General features: G+C 38.9%; 1 protein-coding gene across 1 annotated transcript in view; it reads left to right on the forward strand.

Annotated features, from left to right (window-relative positions):
* The window catches only part of SPIDR (scaffold protein involved in DNA repair), a 195,060-nt gene that overhangs the window by 113,145 nt on the left and 59,244 nt on the right, over nucleotides 1-22,671 (forward strand). The window contains exons 9-10 of the mRNA XM_066330781.1: nucleotides 13,227-13,437; nucleotides 15,258-15,508. Coding sequence (XP_066186878.1) covers nucleotides 13,227-13,437; nucleotides 15,258-15,508 — 462 coding nt within the window. The remainder of the gene's footprint in view (nucleotides 1-13,226; nucleotides 13,438-15,257; nucleotides 15,509-22,671) is intronic.

The following is a 22,671-nucleotide window of genomic DNA, read 5'->3' on the forward strand; positions in this document are numbered from 1 at the left end:
TAAGTACATCTTTTGTAATGGATGCGTGATTTTACCACATTTTAAAAATGGTTTGGTGCCTCTTAGACCAGGTTTTTGGTGATTTAAGAACCTGAAAAAGGTAGCCTAGAAAAGTGTACAAATTACTGCTAAGCTGCCACAACTGTGTTATTGTGTGTTTTTAAGCCAGATACCCTCTGACAGCAAGGAAGATAAACTCCCTAGATGACTTTAAGAGGCTTTCTAATTTAATATGTGCTCTCCTGATCAGACATAGCCTGAAATTCTGGGTACCCTGGAAGGGCTACCTGCCTTCTAATGTGAGAGGATGAGTTTGTGGGTTACAGAGTGGATGCTATACATTTTGCTGCTCTCTGTTGGGTAACCACTCTTGGGCTTAGTATGGCTTTGCATTTCTTCACTTATTTTTTCATTTCTTCATTTCTTTCCCCCCCCCCCAACTTTTTTACAGAGTAGAAGTAAATAAAATTAAAATTAAAAACTCCCAGAAAAAGTTTAGAATAAAAAAGGTGAAATCTGCTTTCATCTCAAGCTTTTCACATGCTCTGTGACCAGTTTATAAAGTTAGGGAGTTGTATACTCATGCATCAACTTTACATTCATTACTGTCATCACACAATCAGTTGTGGTCATGGTCTGTGACAGCAGGAGGTATTATACAGTCCATTGTCATGATGGGGTGAGCTTGACACATAGAAAAATGCACATAATGCTTTTGACAATCAGCTTTTCTGTTAGCTTATGTCCTTACTGGTGTGGAGGCAAACAGTTGTGGGTGTGATGGACAGATCAGCCCTATCAGGTGAAAGAGTAGTTCTGCTCATGTGGGTACCCCATCTCCAGGAGTGCTTGTTGGGTGGGAGAGCAGAGGGGCTGAACAAACATAGACTGATTCTACCCTGGATTAACCTGGCAGCCTTCAGCAAACTTTAATTCAAGGACTTCCAAGGGCAGAGGTTGCATTTCTGCACTTGGCAACATTTCTTTTAAATGCACTTAGGCAAGTTTTTATGGGAAAGGCAGTAATTTAGATTCACTTTAAAATGAGTGCTCCGGTAGTGGAAACGGGCTTTCAAATAAGATTCTGTAATGCTGCTTGGCTCTGCATAGCTCATTGCCCAAACAGTATCTGGATGATGAAGCTGTGTTTAAATAAGATTCTTTAAAAGATTTTCAGCCCACATGGACATGTAACCACAATGTAGAAAACAGATACGAATGTTTTGGTAGATGCTGAAAGAGAGTGGTGGTGTAGGAATTTGGAGGTCAACAATGATAAAGAAGAAATGGGAAGACAAGTGATCTGGGGATAAGGTTCTCTAAAGAAAAAAAATAATACTCTTTCCCCAGATTTGGGGGCACTGGAGTTTTTGCTGCGTACGTCAGTAACACAGGTGTAGGGCTGTGCAAGCCAAGTCCCCTGTGCCATTCACCTCCTCAGTAGTCACCAGAGGGACTGCTAACAGTGTTAGCTGAAGGCTGAGGGATCTGACCCTCTCCTCTGGGACAGCAGCTCTGTTCTCTGGCAGGCATCCCGCGGGTGCTGGAAGGCAACGCGGTCTGCACAATCTCTCTGCCTCTTGACCAGAGACAGTCAGGGTCACAGACGTGAATATTATCTTTGTGACGCTTCAAGCAAGCAAACAGATAATATATTTTTTTAAAGGAATGTTGCATGCAGTCAGTTGAATGTAAAAATGTCATATCAGATCTTTCAAGAGCTTGTTCCCTTGAGGGGATGTTGCACCAGCTCACCCAGCCCACCAGGACAGAGGCAAGGCAGGGAAGGGAGCGCACACGCGTGTGCCTGCACCTCTGTGTGTATGTGCACGAACATATGAGAGTCATGAACTGGCCTCTTTTCCCTGGATGAGTCCCTGTGTCTTCTTCTGATGTTAACTAAGCCAGGGAACGCCTCTTTTTTCCTGTACCATAGTCTGGGAATCATGCCCTGGACATTTTTTCAGCTGAGCACATTTACATACAGGAAATCAGCCCAGAGACTCCTCTATGAACAACACTTGTACCAGACAGTTTTGCAGTGGTTTCAGGTATGCTTCTTTTTTTTAAACAGCTGATAGAGATTAAAGAACACAAGTAACTTTGTTTTAAAAACAAATGTATAAATACATATCAAAATACAATATCCTAAATATTGTAGAACTTAAAGCAAGACTGATCTAGTATAATTGCATTCATGTATGGTTTTTTCCATGTCTTGCTTAGTGATGCAGTTGAGCAAGGGAATAATTTTTATTTAGGTCCATCTTGAATTGCAGGTGCATGAGAGTATGAAGCAGAGTACCAGCATCAGGAGGAGCAGTGCAGGAAGGGCCTGGCAGGGTGGCTGCGGACCAGGATGCACTCCTTGGGAAAGGAGATGTAAGAGAAGCTGGCCCTTGGCCTGAATGAACAAGAAGTGTAAACTCTCTTAAATAAAAGATGAAATAAATGCACAAGCCAATGGGGAGAATCTTGCCACCACAGTGGGAAAAAAATGAAGAATTTCAGCTTATATGTGAGGATCGTTATCTGCTGGCACAAATTTGTTTCTTTTAGAGTGTAGAAGGTAGTTTCTTACCGCTAGTGCTTCAGCTGTAGTGGGAGAAAAGATGGGTCATTTTGCTGGAACTTGATAATTTTGTCTTTTTTTTTTTTCTTCTCTCCTGGTTTTGCCTGTGATTGCCCATGACTCCATGAAACCAGAGGTCATTCAGATCCTGTGCACATCATGTAGAGCCTGGGATATTGTACAGTGATAATGTGTTTGCTGTTATTTTAGTGAAGGTACATAGAGAATGGAAAGTATTGAAAATAAAAATGAAATGCATGATGATTGCTTTGTAAGAAGTCAGTCAGCATTCCTTGTTTAGGTTAATGCCTCTCAGGTTTTCAAATCTGGCTGCAAAATCCCTGCTTCCAAAACTTGATATGCGGCTTCCAAGCCTGAGAATAGGGATGCCATCCTTTGTTAAACACTATGGGATGTATTTAAGCCCTCCATTAACTCACAGTTGTTTGCTTAGGAAATATGTGTGTGGTGGAGTTGTTTCACCCTTTATTGCATAAACATTTCTCTGGACTGGCAAATTTCGCTATTGTTCTTGGAATGTCATTCTCACTTTAAACTTCAGGGTTTTTGCCAGGGCCAAGATGTCTTTGATGGCACACCTTCCACCTTATGTCTTTCACACCAGTTTTCTCCAAAATCTGTATGTTTTTACAGGTGTTTTCCCACAACTTCAAAGACTTTGTTTCTGCTTGTTTGGCCAGGGGAGGGTCGGGTGCAATAGTGAGAGATACAAGTGCTCCAAAATGCTCCTCTCCTTTGGAAGTGGATTACTTCCACAGAGATCTTCAGCTGAAGTGGTTTGTCAGAAAACTATCCCTTATGTGATAATAAGTCACATTGTTGCAAGGACTCTTACCAGTTTTCAGAGATTATTGATGGTCCTTTTTTTTGGCAGCTGTGTTTGTATCAGTAGTGTAGAGGTTTTACTGTGATAGCGCTTCAAGCAATGACTTGAGTTGGAATTCTGTTTTCTTAGATCCTCTAAAAAATACAGATCTCTTTCTTGTTCTGAAAAAGTTATTCTTAGGTTTTATTTTTGTAATTATATATCTGGTATTTTTCCACTTCTTTCAGCTTGGCTTCTAATTAATTTTGATTGATTAATTTTGAGGAGTTGTGTTCATATGACTGTGCAACATATAGAATTGTGATAGGTAAACTTGACTTATTGGGTTAGTTGATGTTGGCATGTTTTAAACATAATGAATAAAGACAGACCTCTATGGTTTTGGGTTTTTTTAATAGTAAGAAGGGCTTTCATCTTTCCACTGTACCTCTAACTTTTTTCTCTCTGAAGTGTAAAAGACTGCTTCTTTCTAAAAATAAATATTCTTTGAAATGGAAAAGTAAACCTAGAACATGCTGGAGCTGTGTAGGCTCTGAAGTCTAATGGGATCACAAAAAAAAACAATCCCAGGGTTCATCCATCTCATTCCATTATTGATTCTGCTCTGCTGAGTCACCAGCCCTCTTACATGAATCTGAAAAAGAAATTTGGGCATATAAGACTAGTGTGATGCATTGTGAAAACTCTCCCAAATCTGATGTGATCTGGTTGCTAGGCGTCATTGCAACTATCCAGTGAAATAAAACAAGCCAAGTTAACAATGATCTGTAGACTATATAAGACTTCAATATAAAAACTAAAATTTTTTGCTTGTTCCGTACAATTATGTCTTTAAGTAAAAGTAATGCAGGGATACTAAGATTGCTCTCCATTCTGAAAAGAAAAAAAAGTTAAGGAGAATGTTGAATTTAAATGTTATTTCTCTCGGTGTTTTTCCTTGTTTTGACTGAGAGAACTGTGCCACAGAATCCACCTCTGGTGATTTAATGGAGAAGATATATTGTATTGCATAGAAGCAAAATGAAGCTCTAAAAGTTATTCTTGTGAGTAATAACTTCAAAGTACACACACTACTGAGGGCTGTTTTCTGCCCTAAAAGAAGAAAGGTATTTTGTTTATCACATACGATCAGTGTTTCTGTGGCAGGCTGAGACACTGAACCTCTTCCCATGCACAGACAGTTTCACTTAGGTGATGTCTACCCAGGATGTTTCAGTAAAGAACTTTCCACTCTGGTCACTAGCATTGCTGTCTGTTAACTGATGATTGTTGTGAATGGATTACTGCAGAAAGGACTTTGCCTAAAAGAGGTTTCTGTGCTGCTTGGCTTATCCACACCACCTTTTACCTTTGTTACACATTTATCAGTAGTGGCAGCAAATACAGTGAAACAGAGGATTTTTCTCAGCTCAGTAAAGCTGAAGTGGATCACAGTGGAGGTAAACTTGGTTTATAACATGCCTAAAGACCCGTGGAGCTCTGCAGGACAGCTTTCTGTACCAGTGGTTCAGTCACTTCCCTTTGGCTAATGCTGTCAGTTGAGTCCTCCAGGCTGCTTGAAGCACAGTTTGACCAGGCGAGGAGGAGTGTTCTGCTTTGCTGTTGTGCTCTGTGGCTCAGAGCAAGCTCTCACTGCCTTTTGTGATTCTCAGCTGTGTTACCAGAGAACCCAGAATTTACTGCTACTTTCAGCTACTCTTCCTGTGCTGATAGCTCTAGATTTGTCTGTATAAAAAATGACCTCACCAGAAGAGAGCAGAATTTGGTCTTGCTGCATGACGTGGCAAAGAAACAATAGGAAATGCCCAGAAATGAAAACCAGAACAAGATGGGAGTATAAGAACAAGTCTGATGGAAGATTTTTGGTTATTTAATAGTTGAGCTGGGATTTTTTTAATACTAGATTTGATAATAAAATATTCAAGTAAAATCAAATCTTATGTGTATATTGATCTGTCTTTCTGAAATTTGCCTTCTGAAGGGATAGTTATTTATTCTTGCTACTGTGCATGCAAGTGAGCATGAATGTGGACTCAGAGAGAGTCTTTGCCAATAGCAAATGCCAAATGTCTATGGAAGAAAGGGATGGTATTCTTAATAATCTTTGCAAAATGTTGAGCAATGCATTTTAAAATGGCATTTGTCTGTTAAAGAGTCTCCAGTAATCTTCCAAACCTGAACCAACCAACCAAGTACCCTGACACTCCATACCTTGGTCAGAAATTCTCGAGTTCAAGTTCTTCTCTCTGACACAAGGCCCTCAGCTGCTTGGGTGGATATTGCAGTGTTCTTCTGGTGTGAGAAGCAGCTTCTCCTGATACCTCAGAGTGGTGACATTGTGTGTAATGGTGGCAGAGTGGCAACACTCCTCACCTTCCATCCACTGGCAGAGGAGTTGTTAGTTTAACCTGTTGCCTTAAATCTCCTTGTTACCAATGAAAAGAATAGAGACTTGGACATCTTCGTACAACAGAACACTGTGCAAGTTTCCTTTCTATTCAGTGGTGTGCTGTCATCCTCACAATCCTATGGACAGGGGAATGTGTTCATGCTCTTAGTGCTTTAGAACTAGGGCTGGAGGAAGGACTTGGGCTCTCCTAGTAGGAAATTGTAGGTAAATTTGGAATGCACATATGAAATTATGGACTCTGGATTGTTGGTATCCAGGAATACGTTTTTAGTGTTCCAATATCTATATTAATATGTCACCTTAGTCTTCGTTTAATGATCAGAAAAATACATGGTAAAATAAGACTTGACTAGAAATGGAGTCAAAACTGTCTTGATGTCACTGTAGAAATTTGCGGTGCATTTCTACATTATGATTTCAGTGTTGCAAATCAAAGATATGTAGCAGAAGTGGAAAAATATCAGAGAAGAGCAACAAGAAGAGATGTAGGGAGTGGCTTCCCTGTGAGAAATTACTAGGCTGACTAGTGCTCTTCACCTTGAGAAAGCAGTGGCTGGGAGAGGATGTGATAAAGGTCTGTATTAGGAAGTGCATCAGGAAGGATGATTGTTCACTGCCTCTTAAAAACAAGAAGTGGGGGGCAGCAATGTAACCACTAGGTGACAGATCAAAAAAAATCAAAGGAAGTGGTTTCTCAGATGTATGTAATTGGACTGTAGAGCATGGTGGATGCTGCAGGATGTTATGGATGCCATCAGTGTACAAGTGGTCAAAAAGCAGGCACATAAGTTCCTGGAAGAAAAGTCTACCAAAGACTGTTAGATACAGAGATATTACTTCTGCCTTAGGAAGTCCCTAAGCTGAAAGTTTTTAGAAGTTATCAGAGAGTGTTCTGGAGAACTTTCACTAGATGCTTGCTCTTCTTTTCATAGTCTTCAAATATTTGCTGCTCTTCAAATGTTCGCTGCTCTAAGGTAGAATGTGGGGTAGATGGGCCTCTGATCTCACACCAGGACAGCCATTTTTGTTCTCTCTATCACTCACTCATCACAAGTTTTATCATGATATCACTTTGCAGTTTACTTGCTTCCTTTTTTTTCCGCCTTTCAGAATCCCTCCGGTATGTCCCTGGACTTTGTGGTGGCTCCCTCAGCCACCTCAAACCCTACGTGCAGTTCAGCATTGGGAACAGAGGGAAGAAGTCATCTGAATAATGAGCTCATGGCTAGTCAGACACAAGTTGATATATGGGGTAAACACACAGATTGGAATTCTTTCATAACATTTTGATTATGAAAAGATAACCATGATATTTATATCTCCCTAGTTACTTGTAACACTCTCATGAGGGAGGGAAGTGTTTTTGTTCTATTTTTAAAGCATTATTCCCATTTAATGCTTCATTTTGTGCAGGTTTTTTAATACCAATTGTTTTGTGTCTGACTTAGGTGTTAAAAAAGTCTCAGCATCCCAGCTGGAGTAGATTTTTAGTGAATTGTCTCACAAGTATTACCCCAGTAAGCTCAGGAGATTGTTTCCATGCCAGTTGGTATGTAAGCGCAGCCTGTGAGTGGAATTTCATGTTCTGGTGGTGCCAAAGGTTAAGCCTTATCATGATGAATTTGGGTCCAGAATGCTAGCAATTTCAGGTGCTTTCTTCATAGCCAAAATAAGTGGCTGGAGAGTTCTGAGAAACTTCCCTCCTTTCTAGTCTTGGTAGAGCCTGGTATTGCAGTAATTTCCTGGAGGTGGATGAGATTTGCTCTGATATCCATCTGTGCTTTTCTACTTCAGAAGACCTGTACATCTCCTTCGGTTAGCACACAGTGCAGCTCCCTGCAGAGGTGAGAGCACTGGGCGTGTGGTATAATAGTGCTTAATGTTAACCACAAGCTTTTTATAGCAGAGCTCTTCTTAAATGTGAACATTTCCATACAACTTTTTTTCATGCTACAGGGTGTCAGATTTCAAAAGGCAGCACTATGGCAAGCCAGTGGTTAGTTTGTATGATTACTCTGAAATTAGTAAAATGATATAGTGATAAAAACGTTGGCTTTGTGTACTGTAATTTCTTCCTGGAGTGATTTCTTAAGTTTACAAGTAATTTTGTTGAAAAGTGCCATAGTATTTTGCAGAAAGAACTTACACTGCAATAGAAAAGATTTATTTTCATTACTTATGTTGTTTTACTAATTTTCTTTGTTTGCTTTGTACTTAAGGTTCAGTGACAAATTGCAACAGATTGGGCTATAACAAATTATATATTTAACAGCTATATGTTCTTTCCTTTGTGCCTTGTATTCATGGAATGAATCCTCAGACAAAATATTTTTCCAGTAGGGGGACAAAACAAGTCTCTAGCTATTCTATTCACAGATAAAATGCGTCATACTTTAAAAGTAGAAGTTTTAGCTTTTTATTATTACATCTTCTGCAGACCTGCTTTTCTGAGGTGTCAAAGCCACATTTCTTTGGAAACTTGACACAGCTGAGAATTGTATATTTGCCATATGTGACTCTGGACATTGATCTGGATGGTTACTGCTACTTTTCCATAGGGAAAAGAGTGCAATCAGTCTTAGGAACTTGTACCACAATAATTCATTGCTGTGAATAAGATAATTTCAAAGAAAGAGATACCAGTTGATTTTTGTTTTCTGTCTTTGACGTTGGGGAAAAGGAAGAAGTTTTGTACTGTGAAAGTGTGAACTCAGAATTGCAGTGTCCATGCAGGGTTACAGTGGCAGTAAATGATGCTGATGGAGGCTCACACACAAGTGGTGAGATTACTCACTCATGGATGAAAATTCTGTGTTTGGGCAATCTCTAGGCATGGCAGAAAGCAGGCCTGTCCCAAATGGCTTGTTGATTTGGGATGTATACTGAGAAGATAATTACTGTCCTTGAGTGATAGGTGGGTCAAGATTTGTCTGAACTTAAGTTTTTTTGGCTTTTGGGAGGATTTGTTTCTTAATTATTATCATTAGCTCAATGCTCAGGCATTTCTTGGACATTTCACAGATAAAGCATTGCAAATGCAACACAACCCTAAGCAAGAGGCAGCACGAGCAACTTTCTCTACATTGGATAAAACAAGTGATTCCTAGGAAGTCAGGGATGGGCCTGAGGGATGTTGTTCCTGTGAGGAGTGATTCCTCATACTTCTGGGCATGCTCTTGTTCTACATATATTACTGCTGTGCTGTTTGGTGGGTGTTAAACCTGCTTTATGCAGAAATAATTGTTCTGAGACTTGAGAACAGCCTGTTTCATAATTACAATGCAAGTTGTAGGTCACTGAAATGTTAAGAGTGTTCATTTAATGCAGTGTACTCTTCAAAGAAAGAACTCTTAAGCATTTTACACTTTGTAAAGGAAAAGAAAAAAAGAAACAACAAAAAGCCAGAACTGCAGTAAAATACCCAGGGAGAGTGAACAAAATATATGTTCTCTAGTTTAAAGTGATCTGGAGTCTTCTTGAGTTCATGAACCAGCACGGCCGTTTGATGTCAGCAGAACTGAGCGGAAGCGTGTGGTTTGTGAGCTCGCTGCCGCCGTGGAGTCACAACTCCTCGCTGGCTGTGGATGGGCTGTGCAGGGCAGACCACAGTGCAAACCCGCGGATTGTTTGTCCCCAGGATTAAGACCCTGCCTCAAATGGAAACGTCACTCCTTTACCCAGTGCCGCGCTGCACCTTCTGCAGCGTTTCGCCTCTTGGATGGGGACAGACCACGATTAACGTAGAGGTGGGCAAGAACGTCTCCCGCCTGCTTGGGCAGATAACCTCCATCATAGGAGGGAGGAAGAGAGAAAGCAAGCTGTGTTCTTGGACAGAGAAGCAAGCTGCTGCTGGAAAAGAAAAAAAAAAGTAACATTATTGCCTCATGTTCCTCTAGCATGTGACCAGTTATGGTAATTGCTGATTGTCTTCATACCAGGAAAAAAAATGCCCTGTAGTATAAAAAGTTCCCAGTCTTTACTTCAGGTCATTACAAAGGTCTAAAGGCAATTAATTACTAAGGAAGTCAATCCAACTTTTAAATAATACTTTGCTGAGCAAGAAAAAAATCAGAGATGACAAGAGATTTCTTCAGAGGGGTTTATAATCTGTACTGAGCTTTATTTTTTCCATCATCTTTGTATTAACTGAACAAGATGATGTCTCTCATTCTTTGAAAACTACCTTTAAACTATTATGAAGCAGATAGAAAAGAAGCAATACAAGAGAGTTCACAGAAGTTTTGCAATGCCCGCTTAACACTTTATGTCTTAAGAGGATGCTGCAAGAGTGTATTCTGTATTCTAGAGTAAGGCTGCTTCTGGGTATAGAGAATCTGCAGCTGGAACAGATGCTTAAAGTTGAGGTGATCAGTTACGGTGTCTCAGGCACAAGGGCAACACATGTGGGGATTGCTTGGGGAAGTGATTTTTCTTTTCCCAACTCTTCCAGCATGATAGGCTTTCTTTGCCCCGGTCTGTACCTTTCAGACAGACAAAAATAATTTAAGGTATATGTTTGTCTCTAACACGATTGCCTTTGTTGCAAAGAGAATAGTGTGAACAATATACAGTGGCAATGCAGAGGTTTCTGCCATGATGACAGTCAAAGTTCCCATTCCATAGAACTTGCTTTTGCTGAGTAAGTTCTAGGAAGAATTTCTGGGAAAAGCGTTTCCATTCAATTAATTGATGCTACTTTAATAATTCTATTCTGTTATTGAAGAATATATATAAAACTTGATAGTAATGTAAATAAACAATACAATTATTCTATATATTGTATGCAAAATACAAATAATTTTATGGTTTTGATATGTAACATACATGTATAAAGTATTTCCATTTAGCCATCTACCTGTACACAAAATAGTGAGCTTATTACAAACATTTTTCTTATTTCTTTCATTTCCAATGGGATGGATTACTATTTATTCCTGGTTCTTTTCATTGTGAGATGTCCATTGAGAATAGGGAAGATTTAAGTAGATGTATGTGGCTATTTCTCTGATGTAGCTGAAGAATTACTGCCAAGTGTGTGCACATCTGTGCAGGTCTAAAACAAATTATTTCTTCAGGGGAGTGTTTTTAGTGAACTAATTGCATTTAAGAAATGAGAGGTTTCTCCTGAAAGCATATATATATATATATATATATATATATATATATATATATATATCTTCCCTTTTTTGCATTGTGGAAATACCAAGTAGCTATTAGTTCATGCATTAGTCATGTAAAGATATGATGAAATAATGAGTACTTCACCAGGAAAGCTCTTGGCAATTATAAAAGTACTCAAGACATGGAATGCATAACCATAGCAAAGCAAAAGTACACGTCATTTGGGTATCGGTAAAACCTACCTGCCTTTAAAAAAACCAAAAAACCTGATCACATATCTGCTCAGGAAAATAAAAATAAAACCATAAACCTCAAAATTTCTGCAAATGATTTGCTACTAACGTCAGTGTTTTTTTTAGAGAATGAGATGTTTTAGATCAAGCAAACATTCTTCTGACATTAGTGATGTAATGGTCTCGTGTTCAGAAAGATTTCCTGTTTACTTTGGGTCTGAACACAGACATCTCGAGAAAGAAGGTGCTAAAATTTTCATCACACATCTGCATATAAAGACAGCCCAAACTATTCTGAGATCTGTAGTAAATTTTATGCACATTTGTGTTCTTTAGAAAAAAGTGAGTAAGTAACAGTTGAAAAATCCCATAAAATCACAGAGTGTCAGTTTGGTGACCAAGCTAATTCCTCAGTTTTAATCCTGTAATGCAGAAAATTATCAGGCAATGTCAGTTTGGCAGCCTTGTGAGATATTTTCATGCTCTAAACAGGGAGCTTTGTTAGCAAATGAAATTTAGAGCTGCCCCTCTAAATCTGAGGAGCTCACAGGTGGCAATAAGGCTCCTTTGTGGTGAAGTTCGGGGCTTAGTTTTATGCTGTAACTTTTAATGACTTTTCGGTTTCTGTAAGTGTTCACAGTAGAACCAACACATCTTGTTCATAATTTATATTTAAATGTATCTGTTTTTCCTAAAAGGCAGAAATCACCTGGCTGTTGCTTTATATTCCTAATTATAAAATAACAAGGTTTAAGACTTGCTGCAGCTCTCCCTATGCCTTTGAAAATATGAATACATTAATCTCCCTTTAGCTATCCGCTCTCTAAAGAAGGAAGTAGTCCCTTGTAAAACAGACCATGGCGAAGAGCTTGTATGAACTGAGATCAGAAATAAGTATGTTTGAGTGTTTCATTGTTTCATTTTGCTTTTTAACTCTGTATGGTTGGTTATATTTTGAGAAACAATGTCACAGATGTGGAAGCTTGCTTCCTCTCTGTAATATAACTGCTGAGCAGTCTAGAAACTGCACTTCTGAACTTTGGTCAGCACAGCTCTGTTGCTAAGGTAGGAAGTCTTGTTTGATGTCTAGGTGATAAAAATCTAATAGTAGAAAAATACAGACTGTGGTAAAGTCACCAAGTGGATTTTGGTCTGTTTTGGTGCTGTAGAAAATGAGATTACTGGTTGGTTTTGTTAGCTGACTTAATTAGATGTGTGTCCTGTGTGTTTAAAAAGTGTACTTCTAAATGTGTGATTGTGATACCAGCATAAGAAAAACCCAACATCAGCAGATGCTTTGGCATGAAATTTTTGTGTGTTTAGAGATTTTGCAAACATTCCCTTAATCTGGTGGGTAAGAAATTGCTGCTTGTGGAGCTGTTTGGGAATTTACATTGGCACTAGAAACCAAGATTGGATCTAGGAGAGCACATTTGTGACAGTGACCAACACACAGGCGAGATGATATACAGCATGTTGTACGTAAAACATAGGATTTTGCTTTTAGAAAAATAGAGGAAGAAGGAGCGGCTTGCTGCCAACTGCATGAGAATGGATTTGGGTTGGTGGGAAGCACCAGAGGGGAATGTCCTGCAAGAGTCAGGCTAGGTCCAGAGGAGCAGTGGTCTAGTTAACATGGAGCAGGTTTAATAGTCTTTCATTCATGGCTTTTACCTCACTAACAGAGGTAAAAGGTGTGCAGAGGGTCCTGGTGCTCTCGGTTCTGTGCTGACAACACAGAGACACCAAAGTAGCAGATAGGCCTTATGGGGCTTGGCAGCTCAGCTGGCTCCCAGGTGTAACTTGCCCCTGGATGCAGTGGATCTCCACACACCCAGGGCTATGCCTGAACTAAGACACTGATCCAAGCTGACTGTCTGTGGGGTGAGTAATTTGCAATTTGGATAACACACCTCTGAAGTGTTCTAGTGGTAACTGTAGAAAGAAGAGGGGAGAAATGCAGTGCAAGACACATTTTAAAATAGTGCTTACCAGTAGTTTAACATGTAATGGATTTGATGCCACTTAAATTGTTTTTTCCAGGCAAAAACTGCTTCTCCGAAATGCAGATGTTCCTGTTATCATGAACACCTACTTTAGTCAGAAGGTGCTACTCAGTGAACATTCAGAAGCCAGAGAGAAGACATATGGTCTTACAAAGATGCTTATCAGGAAGAATATCATATCTTTGGCACAGACCTTCAGACTTGATGACCTTGATGATAAGTTACACCAGGAATCTTCAGATAATCAGGTATGGTCCATTTGGTTCACAATTAAGCACTTGGTAAGAAGTTTGTGAGCAGATGTTTGGAAATGATAAGAAAAACAAAAATTCTAAACTACTGACCTGTTTGGTTTCCCCTTTCATTTAGTCAAGGCGGAATAATATGCAGTGTTTACTTTAATAATATTTCCTTAGTCGAGGCTTTTGGTCCATCCAAATGCTGAACTGCTGTGAAGTTAGTTTGCAGAAATCTCACTACTGTGCTAAATAGTAATTATAACTTGGTTTTTCACTGATTTTTCTCTTATTCTTTATAGCTGAATATCTAAAAAATAGCTGTTTTCTTCTAACTCACTCAAGGTACTATTTAAAATAAACATTCCTTTTTCCTATTCCTCTGTCTTAACTTATTTGCTTATCGATCCTATCCTTTCTTTAAAACATCAATTGATAACATGATCCCCCATTCCCACCCCTTCCTATTTGTTTTCCTTCCTATTTTGACTTTATTTTTATTAAAATGACTACTGACTGCATTTCTGTAGCTGTGGTTGTACAAGCTGAGGTATTTTAAGAGATTTGTTTTCTTCATTGTGTGCCAGCACTTTCTGAAAGTAAGGCTCTTGTAAAAGCTTTATATTGGCTACCTAAATTATTCTTAGTATTTGAGAAGTTTGGTCCTTCAAGTTTGAAGAACCATGAGTGTCAACATTTTGTATTTGCCTTATGTATAATTCCCATTATAGGCCTGGGAATTCAAAAGTTATATAAATCAAAGCCTAATCGCCTTTCTTACTTCAACTCTAACTTGTAAAAAGCTTCTACTGTGGTATTTGAAAACCAGAACAATTTACTTGTTCCCCTCATGGCTCCTAACAAACAAACCACTTCATTTAAAACTTGGGAGACAAGTTTTATTGCAACCACTTTGTAGACAAAGGGTAGTGTCGTATACCAGAATTTTCTTTTAAATATTGCAAATTCTCCATCTTTATTGGTGTATAATAGTTATGGCACAGTCGGTGATACTCTGAAAACCTTTCTTGGCACATAGCTTTTTATAAAAACAGGTTTCATTGTGAAAATAGAAATTTGGCTCATGCTGCAAAGGGACCTAAATATATTGACCATGTTAGTCTATGCTTGCATACAATCTTCATTGAAAGAGATTTATTTTGAAATTAAAATAAATTACATTACTCATTAAGGCAAGCTGTAGTATTCTTGAAATTTATTTTGTGAGTTCAGAAGGTTTTATTAATAAAATATGTTTTGAAAGTAGTGAAAAAAATAAAGTTTTTGCTTTAAAAGTTTTGTATTTTTCATTAGTCATCTAATTCTTTTACACTGAAATATTTTCCATTGAAATGTGTAAGTTGGAGGACTAGCTTACTAGTCTATAAAACTAGACACCTGTTCATTTTCAACCTTATTTGAAAGTCTGGAAGCATTCAAGATGAATTTCACCCTTGTTTTTTAGAAGAGGAAGGAACAGAACATGAAAGAAGTAAAAATAAAACTCCATTCAAGGGGTAGAATCATAAGGGCTGATATCAGTTCTGTTCTCCTGTTGGTGTCACCTTCATCTCTCAGGGGTTGAGTTAGCTCAGTCCAGAGCACCAGTTAAATACAGGAGCACACCATGTGTGCAACTGTCTTCAGTGTTTGTTGAAAATAGATAAGAAATAACTGGCCAGTAGTCTGTCAGTTACTTTAGGAACAGTAAGTATTTTGAAACTGATTTTGCACTTGCAACTTGATTTTTTGTGATGGCATTTTCCTCTCTAGCTCTACATAATTTCAAGGCTCTCTGGAATGTTTCTCTCTAATGGGTTTTCCTTCACCAGGTTCCCTGTGCTCCACAAACCCGGTACAACGGTGGTTCAAAGCAGCATCCCTCAGCACTGAGTGCTATTAATGATTCTCTACTTGAAATGGTGGAAAGCCAGGGAGCCGTGGGATGGAGAGAAGTGCAGGTACGAGTCGTTATCCAAAGGGTGTACTGTTTGCCTGCAAGAGAAGGGCACAGAAGCCACACTCAAGGAAACAAGCTTCTTTGTGCAATGCCAGTTACGAATTCAGATCCACCAAATGTCAGGTGAGTAATAAGATGCATGGGAATTTTTTTGTTGAGGCTGTGATGTATGAGAAACCCAAGAGGAATGAGTTCAGAAATGTCATTCTCGTTGTCTTGTGGGGAAGAAGCACGCTCAGCAAGAAAGGCTGGGGCTGTTGATGGGTGTGGTGTAGTTCTTTTATTAGGTATAGTGTGACACAGAAGTAGTCCTGCCAAGAGAAGGAATGGATCTGTCTGTAGTTTATGTCATCCACAGATGACAGGAACATTGAAAATGAATTAATGAGAAGTTAATTGAGAACATCATATACTGTTCCTTGAGTTTCACAGAATAGTTGTTACATCCCATTTGCCTATTTCAGTCTCTGGTATGCTCTGCTACTAAGTTATGCTCATACAACGGTCTTTTGAAACAAGAAAGAAATACATAGAGAGACACATAAATGAAAGGCTTTTCTATAATGAGAACTTTGCACAGATGCTATTAGAAAAACACAGGTGTGTGCTTCCATTGTGATGTCACTGGGAAAAGATCCTGTTGACTTCTGAAAATCTGGAGGCCACAGCAGTTAAGATTCCTCTGCAGTAAAAAGTGTTGTGGTGTCAAAACATAAGCAGCAGTACAGAAGCATTACACGCAAACCACATGGAACATACAGCTTTTAAACAGTTGTTTTAGCCTCTTACGTTTTATTTAGTCTTTGGATTCTAACACTGCTCTGTGTACAGTGGAGGGAATTGGGAATTGGACTTTGTTTTCTTAAATACAAAAGATATGGCAAACAATTTTCCTTTCTGACCAATACTGAACCATTGAATTCTTTCCTTCTCCTTTTGTGATCCTCAAGGTTTGAGACCAAAGATCTATTTCAGTCTTTCTCAGCAACCCTGGGTCTGAGATAGCTGTGTGTGTTACTGCATTTTCTTCCTTTGGTTTTGCACCAACTTTTGGTTCATGCTGGCTTAAAATTTTGAATGGTAAGATATGTCAGATATTTTTTTCACTTGGGAAGATCATTAAAGTGAGTTATTGCAGGAGAGCTTGTATTAAGGTTTTAAGTTCAGCCTTTCAGGACATAAGTAAACGTTTCTTCCTGCAGAGTATGGGACTTGAATGAAGATGTGCAATTAGTTTAACAGGTCCTATTGAGAGCTCTCCAAATATAATTTGCAATAGGCTTTGAAAGGTTTCTTCAAAGTTTTGAAGAATTTGGGTTCATCTAAGCCACCCTGCAGGTGGATAGTGGTGTCCTCAATGGTCCTTCTTCTAGAGCTTTTGAAATACTAGAATTCTCTCAATTCTTGCTACCTTGTAAGCCTCTGGGTAATTTACAGCACTCATTGATCAATAAAATTCCTCCAGAAGGCACTTAGGAAGATTATTTTTTCCTGAAATACAACCTTCGTCATCATCCACAGGAAAGTAATTATCAACAGCCTTGTCCCTGACATTTTTCGGAGCTCTTTTACATATAATAGTTACATTGAACATTATTTTTAAAAAGTAATTGATACATCTCTGGACTCTTTGCTTTGTATTTAATTCATCCTTAATATAACATATATACCTTTTAAAAAGTAAGAGGAAAAGTACTTTATCAGCCTACATCAATATCTGGTTTTGAGGACAGTATTCCTCTGTGTAGATTTTCTTCCAGAGGGCTACATTTGATCAAATGTCAGGGCAGCTGACAGACTGTCATTGAACTTGATTTTTTCATTTCCAGCTTTTAAGTACAAAAAGTACACTCAACTTGCAGACTCACAATTTGAGGTAGTTAACCTGCCTGAGCCCACACCCTTCACAGGAATGGGGTGAAAGAAAACAGAAATCTCAGATTGCACTTCTTATGTCAAACATGAAATAGAAATAAAATATAAAATGGGAGCTTGTTGCTTCTGCGTACATGCTGTAGCTGGGTATTCTCAGGTGCAGTTGTTAAACTGGTCTGTTAAAAGTTCCTCAGATTTCCTAGATGTCTCAGCTCAGAAAACAGCTTGTTTGTTGTTGTTCACGGCTATCAGACTGTGTTTTAGATCCTGAATCAGAAAAACCAACCCACTTTCTCGTTTACAAGGAGGAGAACGAGCACTTCTTTTACAGACTGAGGAATGAAAAACACCTCTCGCTGCTTTATCAGCTGCTATTTCCATGGCTGATAAACATCCACATGAGTCTTCTCTACCAAAAATGTCTGTCACCTGATAGTGAGCAAAAGGGTCCAACGCCCTCTGGCAGTCCTTTGAACCAACCGATGGCTTAGTCTTTTGTAACTAAAAACCCTATTTTTTCCTTTTTAACTTCTTTCTGTGAAGTAAAACTGCCAGGAAAACAAGGTTTGTATTTTATGAGGCAAGATGAGTTAGTTTATTCATTGTTTCATAAACAAAAATTTCTAATTAGATTTCAAGGTAGATTAATACCTAATTGATTAGTATTTTAAACAGGCTGTTCTACGGCATATCACCTTTTGTAGGACTCCATAATAACCTAGATGCTGTTGTCACAGGGAAGCATAAAACCCACCACAATAAGCTGAAGAGAAGCATGAAATTAAATGTGGAGTAGAAGAAATTATGCATTTGGTTCAAGGCATCCGGTTTCTAGTTAGAGAGTGGCAAATTGTGGGAAAAACCTCTCTTTTGATTGATAAGGAAATGGATTAATTTAGTTGATTAAAACTAACACTTGTGAAACATAGAAATTACAGGGCTGCCTATATGCATCTAGCATTTATTGTTCATAAATACACATGTGTGGAATATGGCCTCTTACTGATAGACAAAGGGATATGTTTGAAGGGTTGAAGTTTGCCCAGCTGAAGTATTCAAAGCATTTTCCAAGGATGCTGAGAAATCTTTGCAGGGACTGAGGAGTTGTCTGGCTTCTGTTGTCCGTAAATTGGATTCACATTCCCTGTATTATTCTTGAAATATTTGCCTTTTCCCTCATAACTAACTGCTCTTGCAAATGGACTTTTCATGCTGAAGGAGTTTCTTGGGGGGGAAAAGAAAAAAAGAAGAAAATATGACTCGCTGTGACTGTCTGCCCATTTCCAGCATTCCTGGCATACTTTTTGCTGCCTTTTCCCCTCTGATGGCAGAGAGATACTTTTGTTAATGACACAACACATGTTTGTCTAAACTCAATTGTTTTGATTCTTTTTTGAAAATGTCCTGGCTTGCAAGTACCAAAGAGATCCCAAAGAGACTCCTGTCAACCTGAGGAGCTCACTGGCGCAGAGGTGTCTGACTCACTGCGTCGGCCTTGTACTTTGTGTTCCTGGGATAAAGCAGTGTATAATTTGGATTTTGCTCCTGCCAGTATCTGTTTGTTTTGAGGAGGCCACGTGAGTTCAGTAAAAAATAGAGCTGGTCAGTTTTGTGCCTTAAAGGACAGGGCTGGTTGTGTGGCTGTCAGTGTAACTAAAATAGATGCATTTTTAGGACTATTAGGCAGTTAAACTGGTCAGAGCACTCAGAGGATTTGTGTGAGGAGGCTGGACTGAAAAGGGTGTTGTCATGAAGGAAGAACTAACCACTGCTGGTAGAAAACAATGTTAGCTATAGCTGTGAATCCTCACTTAAAAATCTGTGGGTGACTAGACAAATTTTCCATTCACTTCTCTTGACATGTTTCTACCTATTTCCTACCTGAACAAAGCCTGCTGCAGCTTTCTATTCCAAGAACGAAAGAAAGACCATACATTTACTTTAAAATTAGTGTGATCTGCATCTCTTGCACTACTCATCCATACTTCTTTCAGTTTTGCTCTTTTTTTTTTGTTTTTGTTTTTGTTTTCCATCTGCCAGATCATAGAGCAGTGGAAAGGTCTGCCACCATGCAAGCAGAACCCTTGGGGAGAAAAATATTTAGGAGAGCTGAGGATTTGGTTGAGCGGCTGGAAGAAATAGAAGTGAGGAAAATCACATTTCTCTTTCTGAGCAGGCCCAAAGAAACATGATAGTTGCTATAATTCATTGTGGTCTAGCAAGTTGCTACAAGTTTCTGAGTAGTCTGTTCATATGTAGTTCTTTGTAAAACAGTTTTATTGGCAAGTGATAATCTTCTAGAACTAATTAATTACTTAGTTGGATTTCCTTTTTCTCCCTCTTTTTCTTCATCCAGCAATCTTTGCTGTTTATCTTAATCTAGTCAATGGGTTAACCTGTCCGGCGACATGCACTAAAAGTGGAGTGTCAGATGCTGCAACTAGCATTCCAAGGAGATGGGTTAATACATTGAAAAATTGTTGTCCCTCTGGTATGGAAAACCTACCTTTAGTTTTATAAAGCATATTGAAATCAACAACAACATAAAATACTCTGGAGGTATTCTTATTTGAAAAGAGCCCAGATTGGAAAGGACTGTCATGAAAGATCCATGTTCACAGATGCTAACATCTGTCAGAATGTTTTTTGTGGCTGACTTAAATCTGTTTACAGCATTCCATTTGTTTTTTGTGATTTTTTTTCCAACAAAACATTTTAAATGGAATGGTCATAAATGCAAGTTTTAAAAAAATACATTATGTTTCTGGGATGTGATTTTTCAAGTGGAAAATAAACAGGAAATAAGTAACTGAAATGCAGTAAAGAGTACTCCATAAACTAAAAGGTTTCTCTATTTTTCCCCTTTTCAAGTCCTTCTCCGAAGTTAAGATACTGTGCTCTTAATATTCTTGCAAAGTAGTCTAATTGCTACTTGACAGACTTATAATAGTTCTCCTAATAGCTGTGGTTCAAGCTCTAGTAACTGGTTTCTGCTTTGAAGTCTCTCTCTCTCCCCCTCTCATTTTTTCCCCTTTTTTTATTCACAGTAAAGACTCCCTGACACTTGGATTTTTCCCTTTTGCCTCCACCCTGCTCTATTTGTAATTCTCAAACTGGAGCCACCAGAACAGAAAGTAAGGACAAAAGACTGTTTGAAAAACAGCTTTAGTATCACACTGTCCAACTAATACTTTAAATTGTCTTGTGTAGTTAAAACTGTAGCTTCCCCAGGCTGTTGTCTGGATAGCCCTGAAAGTCTGTTTTCCCTGCTGATGCTGCAGACAACTAGATGGAACTTGGGCTACTTCCAGTGCCACCGTAGTACAACAATTTGTTAATTTGACATTGCTGTTTGTTTTTCAGCACTAAATATTTACATAATCTTATTCTGTCCAAGGGCAAGGTGAAAGCACTGTTATCTGATATATTCTGTACAAATAAAAAAAAAAAAAAAGGACCCCTCAATGTACACCAGCGTTTTTTGTCCCTGTGCTGGGGATGGGCAATTAAACATTTTGATTTTGCTCTAAAATATGTCAGGGCAGTGAAAAAATACGCTGGTACAGAAAAGAGGCTCAAGAAGATGATAGCCAGCACAGACTACAAATATGACAGGGATTCAGTCTCCTTGGAAAACAAATGGACATGAATAGAAACCAGCTATTAGATGGCAAATTCTGTGTGTGCAGGCTGCTATATGCATCTAGGAAAAAGGAGACACTGGTTGCTTTATTTCCTCCATGCTCAAGTGCTCAGACTGATCAGTAAGGCACCCATGTGCTCACAGAAGACAGACACCCCCAAGCCTTTTTTTTTTGGTCAAGAAGGAGGAGTAGCTCTACTAACTGATGTATTCCCCATGATGGAGAAGTTGTAGAGATACTCAAGTAGCACAGAGAGACAGGTAAGTGGGATAGAGGCATCATTATGTAGAGCTGTGTGTTCCCCACCACTTACCTTTGTAACCATACCATTTTCCACCTCCCACCTCTCACATGCAGGGCTTTAGGAAGCTGGGGAAGCTTTATTGCACCTGAACACCTCATTTCCCATTGCCTTTTGCTTCATGGCTGTATGCACCCAATTGGTTTGTTTTGAGGGACTGTGTAAATTGTGAGGATGGGAAGAGTAATGTGGTCCCTGTACATTATCCTACAGTAGACACCAGTCTAAGGAGACTTAGACTGGTCACAATCAAAGTATGTGCTGTTGTACATTGGGTGGTTTCAAACAGGAATAATAATTTTCCAGCACCTGTTATTTGTCAAGAATTATTCTAAGATGGCCTACATAAAAGGTATGGAATCTTACCCTTGGCTTTGACCTTCCCCCTGAATTTTTGTATCTCTGAAAGTTAGGTGGTTGGTGGAACTGAGAGCAGAAATCTTCCATGTGTGTTTTACACCTCTACATTTCACTGATGATACAACTTCCTGGAGGAAGTGTTGAAGTTGTGCTGAGGCTTTCAGAAACCTTTGTAAAAGTCAGGTTGTGTCTCTGGAATTTGTTTTCCTTCTACCATCGTACCCAAAGGCAAGAACCTTGAGCAGTGATAAATGTCATAAATGCCTGGATGGAGGTGAGCAAACAGTTGGGAGAGAAACTTAACCACCTGAATATTGCATGGAATTTCTTTCCCACTTGGGCAGGTAAACAGTCTTTGTATGCACAAGCTTAAGTATCTGCATAGGTGGTGCATTTGCAGAAAAACATCAGCACAGATTTTATGAAATAGCAATTTTCCAAAATGGAAGATTCTTAGAAATACCGTTCTATCATCAGCTTTGTAAAAGCTTCTGTTCCGTATAACTGATCAATATTCCTTGGAGAAGTACTACAAACATACTCTTTTGGGGAAAAAGAGGTCTTGAGTCTCAAAGAATCAAGAATACACAGTTCTGTGCAGATTATGGGTACACTCTATTAATTAAGACAGACTTTGAAAGGGACAACATTGCTGAAACATAGGCCTGGACATTAATTTGAAGCTCTTCTACACTTTCTTTTGTACAATGCAAAAGATGAAGATAAGGCAGACAATGCAAATAAACAAAGCTCCTCAGAGAAGACAATTAGTTTTTTCAGTAAGCATTGTGGTTTAAAATTGGTATGTAAGTCATAAATGTAACAAGGTTATCTTAGGTTCACATGCCAGTCCCTACTGGCTACTGGTTTTGTTCTGTTTCTCACAGCCAGAGGCGGTGAGCAGCATCACACTGAGTAGAGATCTGCTGTGCTGAAACCTTCAAACTCATTTCATTAATGCTTCAAATCCCCCTTTGACTAAAGTGCACTTCACAGGGTTTGGAGAAGAACATGCTCCTCAAATGGGACAAGTGATGAGCAAAGGCCTTGGATGAACTTACTGTATATTACAGTTCACAGTGTGAGGATTTGAGTGGCTTGGGAGT

The sequence above is a fragment of the Sylvia atricapilla genome, chromosome 1, assembly GCF_009819655.1.
Source record: "Sylvia atricapilla isolate bSylAtr1 chromosome 1, bSylAtr1.pri, whole genome shotgun sequence".
Taxonomy (NCBI): Eukaryota; Metazoa; Chordata; class Aves; order Passeriformes; family Sylviidae; genus Sylvia; species Sylvia atricapilla.